This window comes from Aegilops tauschii, chromosome 4 (assembly GCF_002575655.3).
Source record: "Aegilops tauschii subsp. strangulata cultivar AL8/78 chromosome 4, Aet v6.0, whole genome shotgun sequence".
NCBI classification, from domain to species: domain Eukaryota; kingdom Viridiplantae; phylum Streptophyta; class Magnoliopsida; order Poales; family Poaceae; genus Aegilops; species Aegilops tauschii.
In genome coordinates this window covers 138,228,760-138,246,679 of record NC_053038.3, presented here as the reverse complement: position 1 = coordinate 138,246,679, position 17,920 = coordinate 138,228,760, and the positions used below count along the sequence as shown (strand labels likewise).

The 17,920-nt window shown below is 41.0% G+C and overlaps 1 protein-coding gene across 2 annotated transcripts; it reads right to left on the bottom strand.

Annotated features, from left to right (window-relative positions):
• Window positions 1-2,580: 2,580 nt before the first annotated feature.
• On the bottom strand, window positions 2,581-13,591 carry LOC109768951 (uncharacterized). Of its 2 annotated transcripts, XM_045227598.2 has the most exons (28): window positions 13,218-13,440; window positions 13,019-13,139; window positions 12,812-12,930; window positions 10,649-10,765; window positions 10,355-10,495; window positions 9,764-10,205; window positions 9,517-9,670; window positions 9,018-9,139; window positions 8,801-8,892; window positions 8,449-8,704; window positions 8,309-8,360; window positions 7,612-7,760; window positions 7,459-7,529; window positions 7,198-7,371; window positions 6,928-6,996; window positions 6,672-6,776; window positions 6,505-6,594; window positions 5,667-5,742; window positions 5,493-5,589; window positions 5,332-5,401; window positions 5,058-5,237; window positions 4,231-4,353; window positions 4,065-4,148; window positions 3,796-3,980; window positions 3,560-3,698; window positions 3,424-3,483; window positions 3,157-3,261; window positions 2,581-3,066 (listed from the first exon to the last, which is right to left on the bottom strand). In XM_045227598.2, exons 1-28 carry the CDS (start codon window positions 13,317-13,319, stop codon window positions 2,953-2,955), a joined length of 3,609 nt encoding a protein of 1,202 aa, XP_045083533.1. In that variant the 5' UTR covers window positions 13,320-13,440; the 3' UTR covers window positions 2,581-2,952. The 2 variants fall into 2 exon arrangements, with proteins under 2 accessions (XP_045083533.1, XP_020183274.1); XM_020327685.4 differs by having other exon boundaries at window positions 9,517-10,205; window positions 13,218-13,591.
• Window positions 13,592-17,920: the final 4,329 nt, after the last annotated feature.

The window sequence follows — 17,920 nt, the reverse complement described above, 5'->3', positions numbered from 1 at the left end:
GAGAGTGATGGAAGAAGTGATAACTTGCTGCTTATGTGGAGGAAGGGGGGTAAAAATTCTGGTGAATGGTATTAAGCCAAATTTCATAGACGCTTATTAATGATGAGACAGATTGGCGTTTCACTGGTTTCTATGGTGAACCGAGCTGGGAGAATAAGTACAAATTATGGGAGTACATATGTGAATTGAATGGGAGGATGGATATAGCACGATTATTGCTTGGTGATTAATGAAAGATTATGCTCGAAAGAAAAAGAAAAGTTGAGTTTCTAGGGCCCAAAGATACATGAGAGCATTGCAGGACTATTTATCTGGCTGCGTTCTTGGAGATCCGGGTTACATTGGTGACCATTTCACTTGGGGCAGAGGAAAGACGTGAGAGAGATTAGATCGAGCTGTGGCAAATGCAGCTTGGAATATTCGATATCCAAATGTGGCGGTTATTAATGGACAAAGTACTAAAAGTGATCATTGGTCGGTGTACTTATTAGGCCTCCATAATTTGGGAGGCCTGTCGGTTGAGGCAAGATGGCTTGAGGAGGAAACGGTGGAGTTAATTGTTAGCAATGCATGGAGTAAAGCTACATCGGCCGGTATGGGAAGGAAATTTTCACAGAAAATGGAATTGGTTCACCAAGAGTTGCATGCATGGGATCAAAGAGAGTTGAAAGCGCCATGTCAGCATATAAATCACCTAAAGGAGAAATTGGAAAATCTGAGGAGAGGGCCTCTGTCTGATGAGAGTGTAGCTGAGCAGTAGGAAATCTTGTTGAAGATCGAGTTGCTACTCGAACATGAGGAATTGCAGTACCTCTAGTGGGGTAGGGCTACTTGGCTTCGGCATGGTGACGGTAGTACAATTTTTTCCAGAATTTTGCTATTGTGAGAAGGGAAAATGAATACTTCCAGTATCTTATTGATGATGCTGGAACAAAGTGGGGGGTGGGGTATCCGGATGGTATGAGTAACCTTATTGAATTCTATTTCTCTGGGCTCTTTACCCTAGAAGTTATAGATCCAAGCAATGAGTTACTAGACTAGGTTAATAGAAGAGTGACAAATGAAATGAATGGTAGACTTCGAGCTGCTTTCACGAGGGAAGAAATTAAAAAAGTGTTGTTCCGAATTGGAGATCTGAAGGCACCGGGGTAGATGGTCTGCATGCAGTTTCTTATAAACGCTTTTGGTCGATGTTGGGTGATGAATTAACTGAAGAAGTTCTTGAAGCGGTGAACACTAGAAGTATCCAGGAAGGATGGAATGATACCATGATCTGATCATTCCGAAGGCAGAAAAATCCTAAAAGTACCTCACAATATAGGTCAATGTGGTCTACGAGGTGATCTCCAAAAGGTTGGCAAATCGGTTTAAAGTGTTACTTTCAGAAATTATTGGGCATCACCAAAGGGCTTTTGTGCTTGGTCGGCTAATTACGGATAATATATTGTTAGCCTATGATTGTGTTAGGGCTGACATCGCCAAAGGTATGCAATCTTGTCGACTCGGTAACTGGTTTATAGGATGAAGGTCTGACGAGAACTGTTTGGGGGCCGATTGATACGAATAGAATTTTGGAGGTTCCTATGGCACCATCAAGAATTGAAGATTTTGTTGCATGGCACCACACTAAGAGCGGGATGTTTAGTGTTCGCTCAGCTTATCATGCGGAATGGAGCTATCGATTTGGTAGGCACGAAAGAAACTTACTTGGCGTCGAGGGGTCACATATCATCCCGGGTGTGGAAGAAGCGGTGGAGCTTATTTGGGTGGTGAGCACTATATGGAATATTGCCGAGGGGTGTCGGTGTACCAAACATTATTTGTACCGAAATTAATCTTAACTGTTGCATGGTACATTTGGTGGGAGAGACGGCAAACGGCAAACCGTTCACAATGGACCAGTATAGACGCCTCATAGTTCAGCTATGACCATTTGAGCTCTTGCAGGAAATTTCACTCATGGAAAGGTGGTGGTTCTAGGATTGTGGCATGGCTGGGCGTGCCCTCCGGAAGGCCTTATGGAAGTGAACGTCGATGCTGCTTTTGATGTTGATGATGAAAGAGGCACACACAAGTCATTGTGAGAGACTCGCATGAAAAATTTGTCGCGTCATCCTGAGTCTTCCCTATGTGTCAGATGCAATGACGGCTGAAGCGTTATGCTTTGAGAGAGGGTTTCACCCTAGCTCAACTGATTGGCCTGAATGAGTTTATTATTCAATCAGATAACATGCAGGTGACTGAAACCATATCAATCAGATAACATGCGATTGAAACTATGAAGCTTTTGCGGCTGCAGCGATCTTCTTTGATTGCACCTTGCTGGCTACAAGTTTTGCCAAGATGAAATATAAACATTGTAACAGAGAATGAAATGAAGTAGCTCATATCCTGGCTAGGATAAATTTGAAACCAATGTGTGGGATGATGACCCACCAGTCTTATCATGCCAGCGATGATAAATGATGTATCAGTTTTTGAAGTTCAATAAAGCTAGCCGAATGGCATTCCCTAACAAAAATGATAATACCAAAAAAAGTCAAATCTATGGCCGGTTATCGTCAGCAAGAATCATCAGACTGTCTACAAGAGGAAAAGGTTCTTATTCCATGCCCTTTCATTAAACATGTACATAGGTGCACACAAGGGGCCTACAGCCAAGCTCAACGACAATTGGCTGCAAACAGGCAGGTGATCAAGAGAGGAGGATGGAGGATTCTCTTTTTTGAAGTTAATAGGAACAAACAGAAGCTGATAAATAACCCAGACTCGGTGCACAATTTTAATTACACGGGAGGGAGGAGGATCAGGATGGTAGGCGGCCGCTGCTCCTGAAGGGGAGAGGAGGAAAAACCCGACTGGTTTTGGCCGGACAAGTCGCCAAGATGCACCTGCCGAGGAGGGAGGGGTAGTATAGCGACTGTACAATATGGCACATTCTTGTGAGAGCTCTCACATGAAGTAGCTCAGTGCTTTCTTCTTCCTTGAACCTCCTTCGCCGTAGAGGTCGTTCCATTGGACAAGCTCATTCATGTTTGCCGAATCAGATGACACGCTCGCGCAAACCTACGTGTGGTAAACGCACAGATTATCCTATCATCATCATAAAGCAATGATGAAACAAGCAGGGATCGGGTAGGGATGGATGATAAATACCTGCTCATGGGCAGATTTGAAGTCATCCAAACTAAGAGGACGGACGTCCTCGCTTCCATGCAAGGCAGGCTCAGGCCTACCTTCTGACTTTGCAACATTCTTCTCCTACATATTATCAAGGAAACAACGTTTAGTGTATATAAATCAAATAATCTAACCAAAGCATAGGAACGAAAAAACCATCTATACAATGATGTAAACCAAAGAGCCTTTCTATAAAAGTATCCATTTTAATGCATGCCACAGGCAGACTGATAACATGCCTACCTTCTTTTCCTTCTCTAGGATTTCTCGAATGGGGTAGTGCGCTGCAGTTACACATAGATTCTGAAAACACACCCAGATCAGCGATGTCACTTCCGATGCTCAAGGATAAAAGAGCGCAAATAAACAGCAAATGTACCTTCAGGTCACTTCCTGAATATCCATCAGTCATATTAGCAAGTGACTCCAGATCAGTATCTTGTCCCAACTCTTCTTTTGCTAAAATAACTTTCAAAATTTTCTCTCTATTTGATGCGTCAGGTAAATTTACCATTAGCCTACAATAACAATTATTATTATTATGAACCAAATCGTTAGAAACGAATAGGCAGCAATTAGATAATCCCAGACCAGCACATGAGACTGTAGTACTACCTGCGGGGGAACCTCCTAATCACAGCCTCGTCCAGGTCAAAAGGTCTATTTGTGGCACCAAGAACCAGTACACGTTCTTTATCTTTCGTTCGCAACCCGTCCCAATTTACCATAAATTCATTTTTCATCTTGCGCATGGCTTCATGCTCCCCAGGATTTTCTCTCCTTCCTAACATACTATCGACCTGTCCAAAGTTATACACTTAATAGGCTATATAAATAGTCAGATAAATCAATATGGCAACAAAAGCAATTAATATTCTCCATACCTCATCAATAAAAATAACACTGGGGGATATTTTACTTGCTAATGAAAAAACAGCCTTCACATATTTCTCCCCTTCACCAAACCACTGAAAGTAGTAGACAAAATAGCATTTAGCATCAAGAATCACACGATGTACCTCATTCATTGTTCTTTAGATGGAACCATACCTTCGATGTAATGCTTGACATTGATATATTGATGAAGTTGGCGCCTGCTTCAGTTGCTACTGCTTTAGCAAGCATAGTTTTCCCAGTGCCAGGAGGCCCGAAGAGCAATATTCCCTTGCAAGGCTGCAAGGAATAGATTGAGAGGAGGCACTTCTAAGATCACAACTTAACCCGTACAACAAATTTAGGTAGTCAACATAATCTTCAAATTTGGTTTCAAACAGGTTGCAAATTAACTAGTAGAACTATTTTTTCAACACCAGATATAAATAAAGGAGAGGCTGGAAACTCCACGCCCCAATTTTATTGCCAAGAGTTTCTTGTCAGAAGTCAAGAAATATTTTTATTTATCTATATCTATCAAGTTAGACCAGCTTAGCCTTGTAAGAGCCCAGATTTCTTTGAAATATCTGACACTTTAGAAAATTCTGAAACGAAAACCTTACAGGGACACTGCAAAGCTACCTAGAGAAACCACACAGATTTGCCATGTATAAGTGGTATCATCATTTGCCTTGCAAAATAATTTGATTTTATGCCTTTATGTTAATTTTGTAGATATACTATCAGTGAAAATCATAGTCAAAGTTGTGTGTTGAAGACCAAGAAAGTCAAGCTTGCCTTATATTTTGGGGAGCAATTATTATTATTATTATTGGTTTGGAATCTTTTTAGTACTGATAATATGGAATAGCAAGAGTAAATATGTTGTCTTGTTGTTTTTAACAAAGGGCTGTTAAATTTCTATCATGGCATGCAACCTACAATTGGAAAAAGAACTTAAGCCCCATGTATGAGACCATGTGAATACTAGTTTTTTTTACTACCTTCGTTAACTGCCCTTTGCAGAACAATTCCGGCCTTTGCAGTGGGAGCATCACCAACTCCTTCAATGTTTCCTTTACATTCTCCAACGCACCAATATCATCAAAGGTGACTCCAATATCATTCGGTGGTATAACATCTGCCAGAAGCCTTTTCTCAAACTCGTTCTCTGTGGCAACATCCTAAGAAGAAACTAGCTTAGAAGTAGAAAAAACTGAAAAGCACTAATATTTGGGGAATGACAATAAAGTTTGAAATGTGCGAGACAACAAGTACCTTTAACGATTTTTTTGAGCTCTTGTTATCACTATGGATGCTCTGTAGCATGTCGAGGCCATGCTTAAGGCTGTCATCCGTAATTAGCAAGTTAGCTCTCAAGAGAGAAGACTACATAAAAATAAATACAGTAAAAATGAAATTGGCAACAACATGATTACCTTCCGCTCGTGATAATAAGTTTACCGTCCTTGGAGGTTTCGACTTTATTGTGCTTAAGATGATAACTGACAGCGTACCCGACAATCTTGTCCACATCTAAGAAAGTTTGGAGCAACAAAAACTTTAATTCAATTCTATCTATAGATAAAATACAGCGAACAAAAAGAACTCACTTTCATTAGTCAGTGACTGATCTTTAATGAATAATTCTTCAAGGTCATTGCATTCGATTGCACTGCGATTCAAAAACTGCATTCAGAGCAATCAGCAATCAGATGATGGTGTCGGGTGATCTCGAAATATCCATTGAAATTGGGAAGCAAAATAGCCCATAAGAATCAAGCCGTATATATATATATATATATATATATATATATATATATATATGGTAGTTACCCTCATGTCTCATATACCACCATGTGGTAGTATATATACTACTTTATCATTCTAAGTATGGTTCATATACTATATCTAAGATATTTCAACGCAAGTTATATGAAAAAATTGCACGTGAGTCCACAGTTTTTTATATATTTCGAAAATACCTTCATATTTGTACATGTAAAACAACATACTAAAAAAGGAATATACTGCCTAGAAAGTGGTATATATACTACCCAAATATTCTTATATACAACATACTGCACGTACATACTCTCGGTGGTTTTGACAGATACTACAAAGAACCTACAAAACTCAGTGTAACTACCCATAGGTGGTAGGAAACATTCGCAGATATATATGGCAAGAGGAATATGGCATGAAAATATTTGTAAAACCAAGTAATGGTGAAATTATGCATGAGTGCAGATGTAACAAACAACATATCAAAAAAATCAATTGAGAAAATATTGCAGAAGGGCTGTTAAAAAACAAATTCAGAGAACATACAATAGAAAGTTACGTCAACCAGGCAGGTTGGAACAAACACCAGCCATAAAACACAAAAGAGGATTCAGGTTTCAAATGACCAGGTGATATGTATAAACTTGTATTTCACGTGTAGCTTACCGTACGAATGCTACCGATGTTAGATTTTGCTTTAAGGGTTTCAACATCACGATCCAATTGTTGCTTCCAACTGGTAAGTAATGCTTCATCCTGAAATTGTAATTTTTAAGGTTAGACAGTATACATAAGAACCACACCTAAATGAGTGCAACAAAGAATATAGTTACCTGTGGAAGCTGGATGGAAATTTTGTTCGGGAAAAGTTTATTTAGATGTTTCATTGCCTTCGGGCTTTCTTTGTTCCTTTCGTGCAACCGACTACCAAAGCTATCCTGAGTTTGTGAATGCAATAATGCATCACAACAAAGTGAAAAAGATAGGCAACATCAGTGCCATGGTTCATAAGAGTAGCATATGAAACCATATGCATTTAAAAACACTCAAGAGAAAAATAATTTAAAGAACAAGTAGAGTGCAAACTACCGGGAAAAGGTCGAAGAGCGTCTGGCTGCTACTAGCGAACTTCGTAAAAAGAAATCCACCAGGATGTGCCTATAAGAGAGGTTGCTAATAAGAATCAAAATGGAAAAAAGAGAAGTTCTTCAATGCCAACACATTTAGAAATAACACTACCTAATGTCGCCAAAATTAGCAATATAGAACTTCAACATGCCACACTACAATGGGAACTCAACACCAATCCATGCTCAACACAACATAATTTGTCTAATTTCTCGGAAATAATATATGTACCTTCTCTTTACGGCTGTCCATCTGGGTGTGGGATCCTATAATCAGAACACCAGGTGGAAGCAATTCGAGTTTGTTCCTTAAAGATGAAAATGATTCTGTGATTCCAGTGAATGATTTCTCTACATCCTTTAGTAACACTATCAGAGAACCAATTTTGCTTTCTTCTGAGATGACCTGACAGGCAAGGATCATACCATCAATATTATAGCATGATGCTGATTTACATTTCTAGTATTCCAAACTCCAAGTAAGACACGCTACCTCAATTAACTCGGTCATAGCTAGCCTTTCAACTTCTTCACTACCAGAAAAGTCTGGGCGGAGCAATTCAGCTGCAGAAACAACAGATGATCAGCAGCAAATAACAAACTGTAAGAACTAGGGAACATGTGGGATTGAGAAGTTCCAACTAACCAGAACAGAAGAAGCCATGATCTTCCTCACACAAACCACCAAGATCATTACCATCAGGGATCTGCTTGTCGAATCGGACTCCAATTTTAGACGATCCATTTTCTTCGAAAGCAAGCATCACTCTGCCTCGATAACCGTAACTTGGGCCCCTGAAGACCAACCAAGAAATTTATCAGCAATTATACAGAAAGAACAATATGATCACCAACAATAATTAGATGGCCATCAAGACAAAAGGATAAGTTGTTATCCAGCTAAATCTAGTGTAACTGCAACATAATGAAGAACAATCACAATTGGATTGTGGTTGAAACTCCAGATTAATTTTATGTTGCCAATTTCCTATTTCTATTGTTCCATGTAGGCTAAGTACTTGGAGGTACGATCGGAATACTTCTATTTACTGGCGGATCCGCTGTCCTATTGATATACATATATATGACAGGCCTATAGCCACACGTTTCATCAGGTACATGTGCCTCTTGTCAAAGCATACTTTCTTGTAATTCACGGGAATGCATTCTCTCCACCCACAATTCTACAGAACTTATCCACTACATATAGGAGAGATTAGATCACCTCTCATACCACCCAATCAATCACTATCATAATAGCAGTTCAGATTGCACCCAAAAAGTTGGAAAAAAATTAGTGGGAATCTGGGCAGTTGGTTGGGAATAAGTAGGAGAAGAGTTACCGATGTATGCCTGAAGGTGTCTGAGCTGGACCCACATACCTCACCCTCTCCCCTACAGAAGATGAGAGTGCAATTATGTCCAAGTAAAATCTAGTTGAACTGGGAAATATTTATCAAATGATACTGAGATGCTAGCGAACCTTCTCTAAAAGTATAGCCCTTGGATGTAGCTGTTGAGGACTCCTGTTTGGGCAAAGTTGCAGAATGTAGAGTGGATGTACCCACAATATCAGCATTCACACTGGAAGTTGGTGCAGCTGGTCTTCTGAAGTGCATTGTGTCTGCCAAGGAAGAGCGGTGCTTATGAAGAATTGTCAATTTCTCACCACCTGCCTTGTCCCCTGACTTATCAGCCTTGCCAACATCTTTCTGGGTTTCTGGGTCCTTTGAAGGCACCTACATACAGTTTTGTTTCAAATGACAGACACACGGAAATATCACTCTTCAAGGTATTCGCGGACTTCTGAATATGTCCAGAGTAGGAGAACGTACCCCAGGCAACAGGAGTGAATCCACAACAAGTAGTCTAGCACCAAAATGTTTGGCAAGTGCCTTTATCAATGTTTCCTGATAAATCTCAGAACCTGATGCATAATTAGATGGATACTTATAAGTAATGGTATTCCCAAAAAGTGTGCAAGCTGACATGCCTCAAGGACATAAATTTGACTCAACGGAGACAATATGCAATGACAAAAGAAAAGTTTACCTGATGGACCAGATAATAAAATTCGCTGGTTTATTGATGAAATTTCGGAGAACTGCTTAATGAATTCCTTCTTTTCCAAATGAAGGAATGAACATGATAAGAGCACATTCTTCGTATTCTCGCTGCATAAGATAGAGATCAATAAATATATGAAGATATAAAAACTTGACGGAACAATAAATAAAAACATGCTTCATTTCCAAGGGCATAAACCTAACATACGCTATGAACAAGCCGTACCGAACTAAATATTTACTTTTACTCGTTCTGCACAACATCAAAAACTAAATGACCAGAGACAACCTTAGTTTTTCACTATGTAGATAGAATACAAAGAACAAAATCTGTCAAAAACTAAGTAACCAGAGACAACCTTTTTATTATGTAGAGTACAGAGAATAAAATGTATGCAAAATTCCAGTTATACATCATAGGAAGAAGCTAAAAAACAGGATTAGAGGCCAAAGCAAATCAAAGGAACATTAAGTCAAAGCATCACCTAAGATAGTAGGGGAAATTCTCAAATGTAACTTCAATATCACTTGGACTAATAATTCCTTGTTTCATCGCGTCCTTAAAGGCTTGGCATCTGCTCGGAGGTAAGCTGGCTGACGTGTTAAGATCCCTGATGAGATCCCTCTGATCTTCAAGAGCTTTAAAAAGATCACCAGTCAAATCGAACTCTGATACAGTTGACCCTGCAATCATCCTCAGAACTGGCCTTATCTTATAAGTTGCAATCTTACCGATTTCATCAAGATGAGCATCAGATCCAAAGCCATTTTGTCGACTCGTGTCATTAGCAACAGCATCAGGAGATATGGGGGTTGCAGCCACATCCATTGGAGAGTCTTCAATATTAGAATTAGCCTCATTAGTGTTTTCCCCATTCTCGCATTCCTTATCAGGGCTGATGCAGTGCCCTTTTGATTTATCAGAAGCAGATGATATGATAGGTTGCACTACTCTCTGATTCTCCTCCTCAGCTGATGCAGGTGGCACTGCTGGTAGGTCCTTCGATTGACTCGATACGGATGCTAACATCTCTGTCCCCGCAACAGTCGAAGTGACTTCTGTTCTGTTCTCCATATGGATATGCTTGACACCGGCAACTGGAGGTTCTAGAAGGCCAACGGCTGATGATGTCACCGCTTTAGCAACTTTATCATTCAAAGGATGCTGAAAAATCTGTATGTAGGTAAAGGAAAAACAAAGGCAACAGATCTGATGAAGTTTACTATTCTGAAGGGAACACGCTTAGTAGACCAATAAAGGGAAGTTCTAATTGAAATAAAGGAAGCTGCATGATTGCATGAATATGAATGACAGCAGGATACATAAGCATGTTTGCCGCATGAACTGAATACGACTTCATCCCCTCCAGTAAGGGGAACTTTCATGCCTGGATTTACGGCCCTTCCATTTAATAGGACCACACCCTTGTCGCCTATAACCTCTAACTCGCACGGACCTCCTTGCTGAATAAAAACAACAACCGATGATTATTATATACTCCCTATTGTCAAAAACGCTCTTATATTATGGGACGGAGGGAGTACATCAGTGAGCAACTGACAGTGCTCCTGCACTTCTCGCATCAGAAAAATTAACCAGAAAATACAAGGATGTACCTCAACGTGCCGCAGCTTGCAAAGTATTTCGCTGACAGATTGGTCTTTCAACAATAGATTACATCTTTTGCTTTGGCCAACAGAAAATTGAGGGACACTGATAGGAAGATGAGGACTCTGGTTCATAAGCAATATTTAATATCAGTACGAAATAACAGTACAGTACATCCCCTGTTATGCAGTAATAAAATAAAAAACGCTCTCAAGGTCACTGCAACACATACTTTAACAAACAAAGATAAAAAAGAACGCCACAACTTCTGACCAGAACTGTATTGCGACATATTGGCAACATCAACTGCAATAATTTCCAATCATCCTTGTCTATGGCTCACTTTCGGTTTGCTCCTACTTCTTTTTGCTTTTACGAAAAAGAGTAGAAAAGTCGGTGCCAAATGCGACAATCCTTGGTAGAGTCTATTTTTTTTCGAGCAACCGGCAGGAGCTCTGCCTTTTCATATAGAAGAAGAGAATTGACCAGATTATAAGGAAAACTGGCTGAAAACCGAAGAGTCTATTTATGATTTCGTGCTGAACCTGGTAAGCGAGCAAATAGGAGGGTATGTGATATAACTAACATAAACACCAGCCTCATTGCATAAAAAACAGGGAGATGCCTATATCGACTAGCTACTAATTACCTAAAATTTGGAAGTTCCAGCACACAATTTATCTTGATATCAGCCTACGTCTAAGCTTTTAGAGTGCCCACTAGCATAACACAAAGTCAAAACTAAACTTTATCATCTCAGATTTATCTACAGTTGACTTCAATTAAGAAGACTCATCATGTAGCCTTCCCAGACGAGGAATCCTTTCAGCAAAGTGCTGCGACTCACGAATAAACGCTAGCAGGGAAATGTTGTCAGTCAGCTAGAACCATCTTGTCACTTCATCGACAAAGTAACAGTCCTACATACATGGCTTATTCATACAAATGCATCCCCACATGAATGGCTAATAAAACTCCCTATCCTGTGTATTATCTGGGATGATAGTCAACAAGAGAAAGTGGTTCTATTTTCTACTCCCTCAATTCACTATTATAAGATGTTCTAACTTTTTTCTGATTCGGATGTATAAAGACGCATTTTGTGTGTTTGTTCACTCATTTCAGTCCGTACGTTAGTCCAAAATTGAACTATCTAAAACATCTTATATTTGTGAACGGAGGGAGTACTTGTTTGGTAGAGAGTTGGATTATGGGAACATGTGTTTAGCTCTCTTGAGAACATTCATGTTTGCCTATATTTGTTGTCTTCCTGTTTTATCTCCAATTATTCTGTCGCTGAGGTAAGTCAAGCCTCCTCATTTGGACCCATTGCAGTTTAGCTGATATAACTAAGATATCAGGTAAGGAGCTTTATCCCCCACAACTAACAATAGTAGTATCAGAAATATATTTCCATCATTATATACATGATGTGACCACTGGCAAAATTCCGACTAATGCTGAAATGGTTATTCAAGAGAATATCTTAAATCTAGTATAATATGTTGCCGGAAATTTCTCTTGTCCTGCATACTCGTAAAAGAACATTCTAAAGACCATGCCAACAATTGCTACTGCTGATCGCAACAGCCAACAAGTGAACATGAACATCTACACATGCTAAATCCAATGTGCTGGGTCCATTTAACAGGCAATACAATGGCTCTAAAATCTAGGTGGAGTTAAGCATTAGATTCAGGCAGTGGCCCAACACCCTAAACTGTGAGCTCTAATCACTATCATGCTCCAAGGGCATCTCTGATTCCAAGGATTTTCTTAAGATATCAAAGGGATGTAGGTGTTATATTCATTGTATGTTGGTCGTTTGATCCAGAGAATTGTAATCCACGGGAATTTTCAGTATGAGTTCCTTTGCACCCAATTTCATAGGAAAATCCCATTTACTCTTACAGCTTGGGCAAAAATTCCTATAGGATTCAAGTAATCCGACAGTTATACTACCCCTGCTGTTTTGAATCCTGCAAATAAAAGAGGACCTAGACGGAAGAACTATAAAATACACCGCTAAACCCTAGAATAGAGCTAAGAAACCACCAGAATCCACCCTAAAGAATCCTGCACATCCTAAAAACCCAGTCTTTACTAAGCACGGAATCAAAAATTAACCACAAGCAATTGCCAAGATAGAAACCAACAGGAACCCCCCTCACCTGTGAGCACTGCGAGAGCAGCTTGGCCCATGGCGCCGCATGCTGCTGCGGTGGCGTTTCCTTCCTCCTACGCGAGCTCTCAGCAGCAGCAGCAGCCGCCCGCTTATCCCCTCCTTGATCTGCACCAGCGAGTCAAAACCCTAAAAACTCGATCCCGAATCCATCGCACCAGACCACAGGAAGCCCAAAGGAGACGAAAGGCCGTACCTTTGATCGCCGGTGTCAGGGCGTCGTCCGCCAAGCCGGCGCTCCTGGTGGCCGCGGCCGCCTCCGAATCCTCCTCGGCCCTTCCGGGCGCAGACGACGTCGGCGACGCCGGAGGTTCCGCCTGGCGAGGGACAGGGCTCAGATCGGTCGAATCGGGCGCGAGATTCTTGTCCGATCCGCGCGGGGAGAGGGGCCTCACCTTGGGGCGCTTCGGGGGAGGGGCGGAGGCGGAGGGGGAGCCGGGGGGCGGTGACGTAGAGGAGGGGCGCTTGGCGGCGGAGCTCCGGCGAGTCTCCACCATCGTGTCGCGTTCGCCGGAGGCGTGCCGAGGGTTTCTCTCCTCCTCTCCTCTCCTCTCGTCTCGAGAGGAAAACTTTCGGGTTCGGCTTCGTACGTCGGAAATGGATGTTTTTCTTTTGTCTATAATAAAGATTTCCCCTTTTTTAACTCCGTTTGAGACGAGCTGTGTGGATTTGTGCAGGTTTATATAACTATATATATATATATATATATATATATATATATATATATATGTATTAAGGATATCTAGTAGGACACGTGTGTAACTAGCCTGCCTTGTCGTGCTCGTATTCGGGACACGTTTTATGGTGTCAAGACAACCTTTGGGAGGCGGTCGATGTCTAAGTCGGTTATGTATATTTGGTGGAAAGATCGAGCAAAATTCTCCAAACGTACGATGTCTATCCGACGCTTAAAATATCATCTCCAAGTTTATTACTCCCTCGGTCTGATAACATACTCCATGTCTTATATTATGGGACGGAGGAAGTAGAACGTTTTTGTAGTTTAAATTAAATTGCAAAAATATTTTACATTACGAGACAAAGATGCTACTTTTAAAAAATATTGAAGTATCCAACTCAGAAAAAAATTGAAGTCCCATGTGTAGTCTCGCACGTTCCATAGGTCATCCGATTGATTCGTGGTGCCCTGTTTTTCCTATTTAATGCATACTGGCCAAACATATCGGCCAAGCACGAGACGGTGCATGGTTAGCAAACGGGTTGTGTCGTGCCGGCCCCGCGTGCTGCACACTCAAGCCCAAGCACGTCCTGGCTGTTATTCGGACCAGCATGCCAAGTACGTTGCCCGGCACGCACGCCAGTCACTATTTGCTACGAGTACCTCAAAAAGACAAAAAATGCATGAAACTAAAAAATGAGGTAAGTATTATGTGGGATAAATCTAGAGTTTTATTAGTGGCGCTTCATTTAAACCTTCCATCCCTGAGAAGTAAAAAATACAAAGCCACGCTCTCGATTTTCATCTGTCCTCAAAAAGATGTCTCAACTTTAGTACAACTACACGACTTGGTGAACACTTATTTTGAGACGGAGAGGGTATAAAGAAAAAAAATACAAAATGAACAAAAAAATCACAAATACTACAATGCAGCAGTTTTCTCCTCTCTCTTGATGTGTGTCATTTTGTGCCTAGTCGGGTTGTCGGTTCCATTGTATCCGGGCAACACCCTCCCATCATCTTTTGCACTTAGCTTTAAGCACGTCTACACCACCCTCCACTGCTAATTCTCCATCGTAGTAGTTTTAGATGTTCGAGGTGCGACCTACAATTAGATCTTCCATGTTTGAATTTGAGTGTGTAAAATGAGATGGGGTTTGAGTGTGAGAAATGAGAGAGATGGGCAGCCCTTTTATAGCCAAAAAAACTAACACTTCTTATATGGAACAACACGTTAGGCACGTTTGGCCCAAATACTTTTAGAAAATGCCTAAAATAAAAAACAAGGCAAATTGTCATGTGGGATAAATTTTGAGCTTTATTAGTGATTGCCTCATCAAACCTTCCATCCCTGGGAAGTACAGGAGTACAAATCCACACTCTAGAATTACAAAAGGAAAAATATATAAAAGATAAGAAAAAGAAAAATTACAAAGACTAAACTACACTACAACTATTCTTCCATTTCTTATTCTTCAAGGGCCAGGTTTGTAAACATGGCTAGCAGTTCTGTGTTTTTTGCGGTGTGTTGGGCTCTCTTTCTTGATGGCTCTGCATCTTCAACAACCAACAATGTCTTCATTATATCAAGGGTGAGACTAGTTCTTCTATCTTTAATTATTCTTCTAGTTAGGCTGAAAGTAGACTCATATGATACCACTGAGACGGGTACTGATAGCACATCATGTGCTAATATGGAAAGCATTGGATGTGTAATATTGTGTTCTTTTCACCACTTCAGTATGTTGAAGTCCTCGTCACTGTATTCATCGTACATGACTGATGGTGTCCTCGGCTAGGGGATGTGATGTAACATCCCAAATTTCCAATTTGGAATGTTATACATTAGATCATCATTGCATAGCATATTTTATTGCATTTTGACAAATCCTCGATAAATCCTAAGCAACTCAAGGACCCTCGGAGAGAGTTGGGGATTTTCCCGGTTTTTCATATTTGATTTTTATCAAATAATAAAACGAGGATTTTTGATTTTAATTATTTTTCTCTCCGAAAAATATTTCATATTAAAATAAATGAGAGGAGAAAATATGACTTCTTCAAAACAATGGAAATATTGGAGGAAAAATATTAAAATCATATATTGGATTTTATTCGGATTTTATTTGTAATTTTACTTGCATTAAAAAAATTGCACGTTTTCAAAACTGCATTTTTGTGTCAAAAAAACGTTCACCTTGTTCTAATTATTTTAATTAGACGGGGAAAATTTGTTTTATCATTTTTGGATTTTTATTTATTTTTCTGTGATTTTTTTAGATTCGGCGGAATATTTAAAAAAACCACTGCGCCCGACCGGGCCGAGGCCCAGCCGAGCCAGCCGGCCCACCCCGTCGTCTCCCTCGCGCACACGACGCCGCCGCCGCCGGAGTCCGGCTCGGACACGCCCCCGCCGCCGCCTTGCCCCTCCTCCAAGCCAGCCCCCCCTCTTATATACCCCCCCGCCGCCGCCCCTCCCTCTCACCCCGCCGCCGCCTCGCACCCGCACCCGCACCCGCCGCCGCCCGCTGCAGCGCCGCGCCGTCGCCGCTCGCCCGCCGCCCCGCAGTCGCGCCGCCGTCGCCCGCCGCCCCGCAGCCGAGCCCGAGCCCTGCCGGAGCCTCGCCGTCGCCCCGCCGGAGCCGCCGCCCGAGGTAGCCGCGTCGCCGCCGCCTTGCCGGTTTTCTAAAAAAAAACGTTCGTTTTTTTCTAAACCTTAGTTTTCGTTTTTTTCATATCGGTTTATTTATTTATTTCGGTTTTATTATTTAGTGAACGTTCACCGACCCGTTCGTTAAAACGAACGTGTTCGTCGGATTATCGCTGTTAACGAACGTCCGTTCTTTAACCGTTCGTCAGTTTTTCTTTTTCGTCGGATTTTTCCGAGATTATTCCAGATCGCGATTTCAGATCAGATCTTCGTTTTCGTTTAACTTTTCGCTCGTTTATTGGAATCAGGCGATTCAAGCGCCTAGAGTTTCGTCTCGAAATTCTCTTTCCGTTTAACCTACTCAAACAAGTTTTTGCTACTGTAAAATTTGACCTAGATCCAGATTAGTAAACGAAGCTTGTTTCTTTCGCCGTTTGACTTTCGTTGCTTCGTTCGAATTGATTCTTTTTGCAAACCGGAGTTCTTAAGTTGAACTTTCTGGTTGGATCTTTTATTTGAGTTTTACTTGTGCATTAGATGAGTACTTATTGTTTGCTTGTTTGTTTGCGATAGAGTACCCGGAGTGCGCCGCTTGTTACTTCGAATCTCTAGGTTTCGCGGATCATCAGCAAGGCAAGTAACACTTTGATCATACCTTTCCATACCCAGTTTTTATTGCATTAGATCAATCCTCAAACATTGCATGATTAGGATCTAATTAAATTGTGGGTATTGGGAAGTAGTTGAGGTAGTACCTATTACCTGTTTTATTATCAAACCCTTGGGAGTTACTTCTACGTTTGCTATTATATTGCTATGCTATGCTCGTAGACGTGGATTGGGTTTGAGAGTATTCATGACAGATGTGAGATTGTTAATTAATGGTTTACTTAAGGTGGCAACTAAAACTCACATCTGGGTGGATTGAGGTACATGGGTATTCCAGGATTGCCTGTTTTTCTTTTGGACCGCCACCCAGGTTCAAAGGGATCATGAGATTATTCATGCTAGAAACTTCCGTGTGCAGCCGCAAGCTATTATGGGCTCTAGCATAGTTGATTAAGTTGTGTGAACTCTTACAGTGGTAGACTAGCAGATGTAGGGGATGTAGGTGGTACGGTCTATCACATCGTAAGGTGCAAACACTTCTGAAAGACTGTGTCTCAGTCATCCGTTTCTCAAACATCATGTAGTGCGAGAACCAAGCGGAGGCGATCGAGTCTTGTGGGAAAAGTGCACAAACCTCTGCAGAGTGTATAAACTAATCATGGTTAGCCGTGTCCCCGGTTATGGACAACTTGAGTCTCTAGTACTTGGATTATCATGTGAATCTCATCATGTTACTTTAGTTAATCTTGTTGAGTTAATGATGATACTTAGTTGGGATTGAGATGCTGTCAACCATCTCAATGTTTAACAACCACCATGATAGTTAAATAAAATTTATTCCTTTGCAGTAGGGAAAAATTGGCTTTTCGCAAAACTGTAACCATAGAGCTTTCCACCAGCCATATATGCATGTAGTATAGCATTATTATGTTCATTATTCTCTATGTGTTACTTTGCCAGCATATTCCATGTGCTGACCCGTTTCGGGCTGCAACGTTTCATGTTGCAGACTTTTCAGACGACGAGTAAGGTGCCTTAGGTCGTGGTCTTATACTCAGTGATGCCGTTGGAGTTGATGGACTCACTTATCTTCCAAGCCTTCCGCTGTTATCGTATTTAGATGGCCTTAAGCCATATTTGTCATACTTATTCTCTTTTGA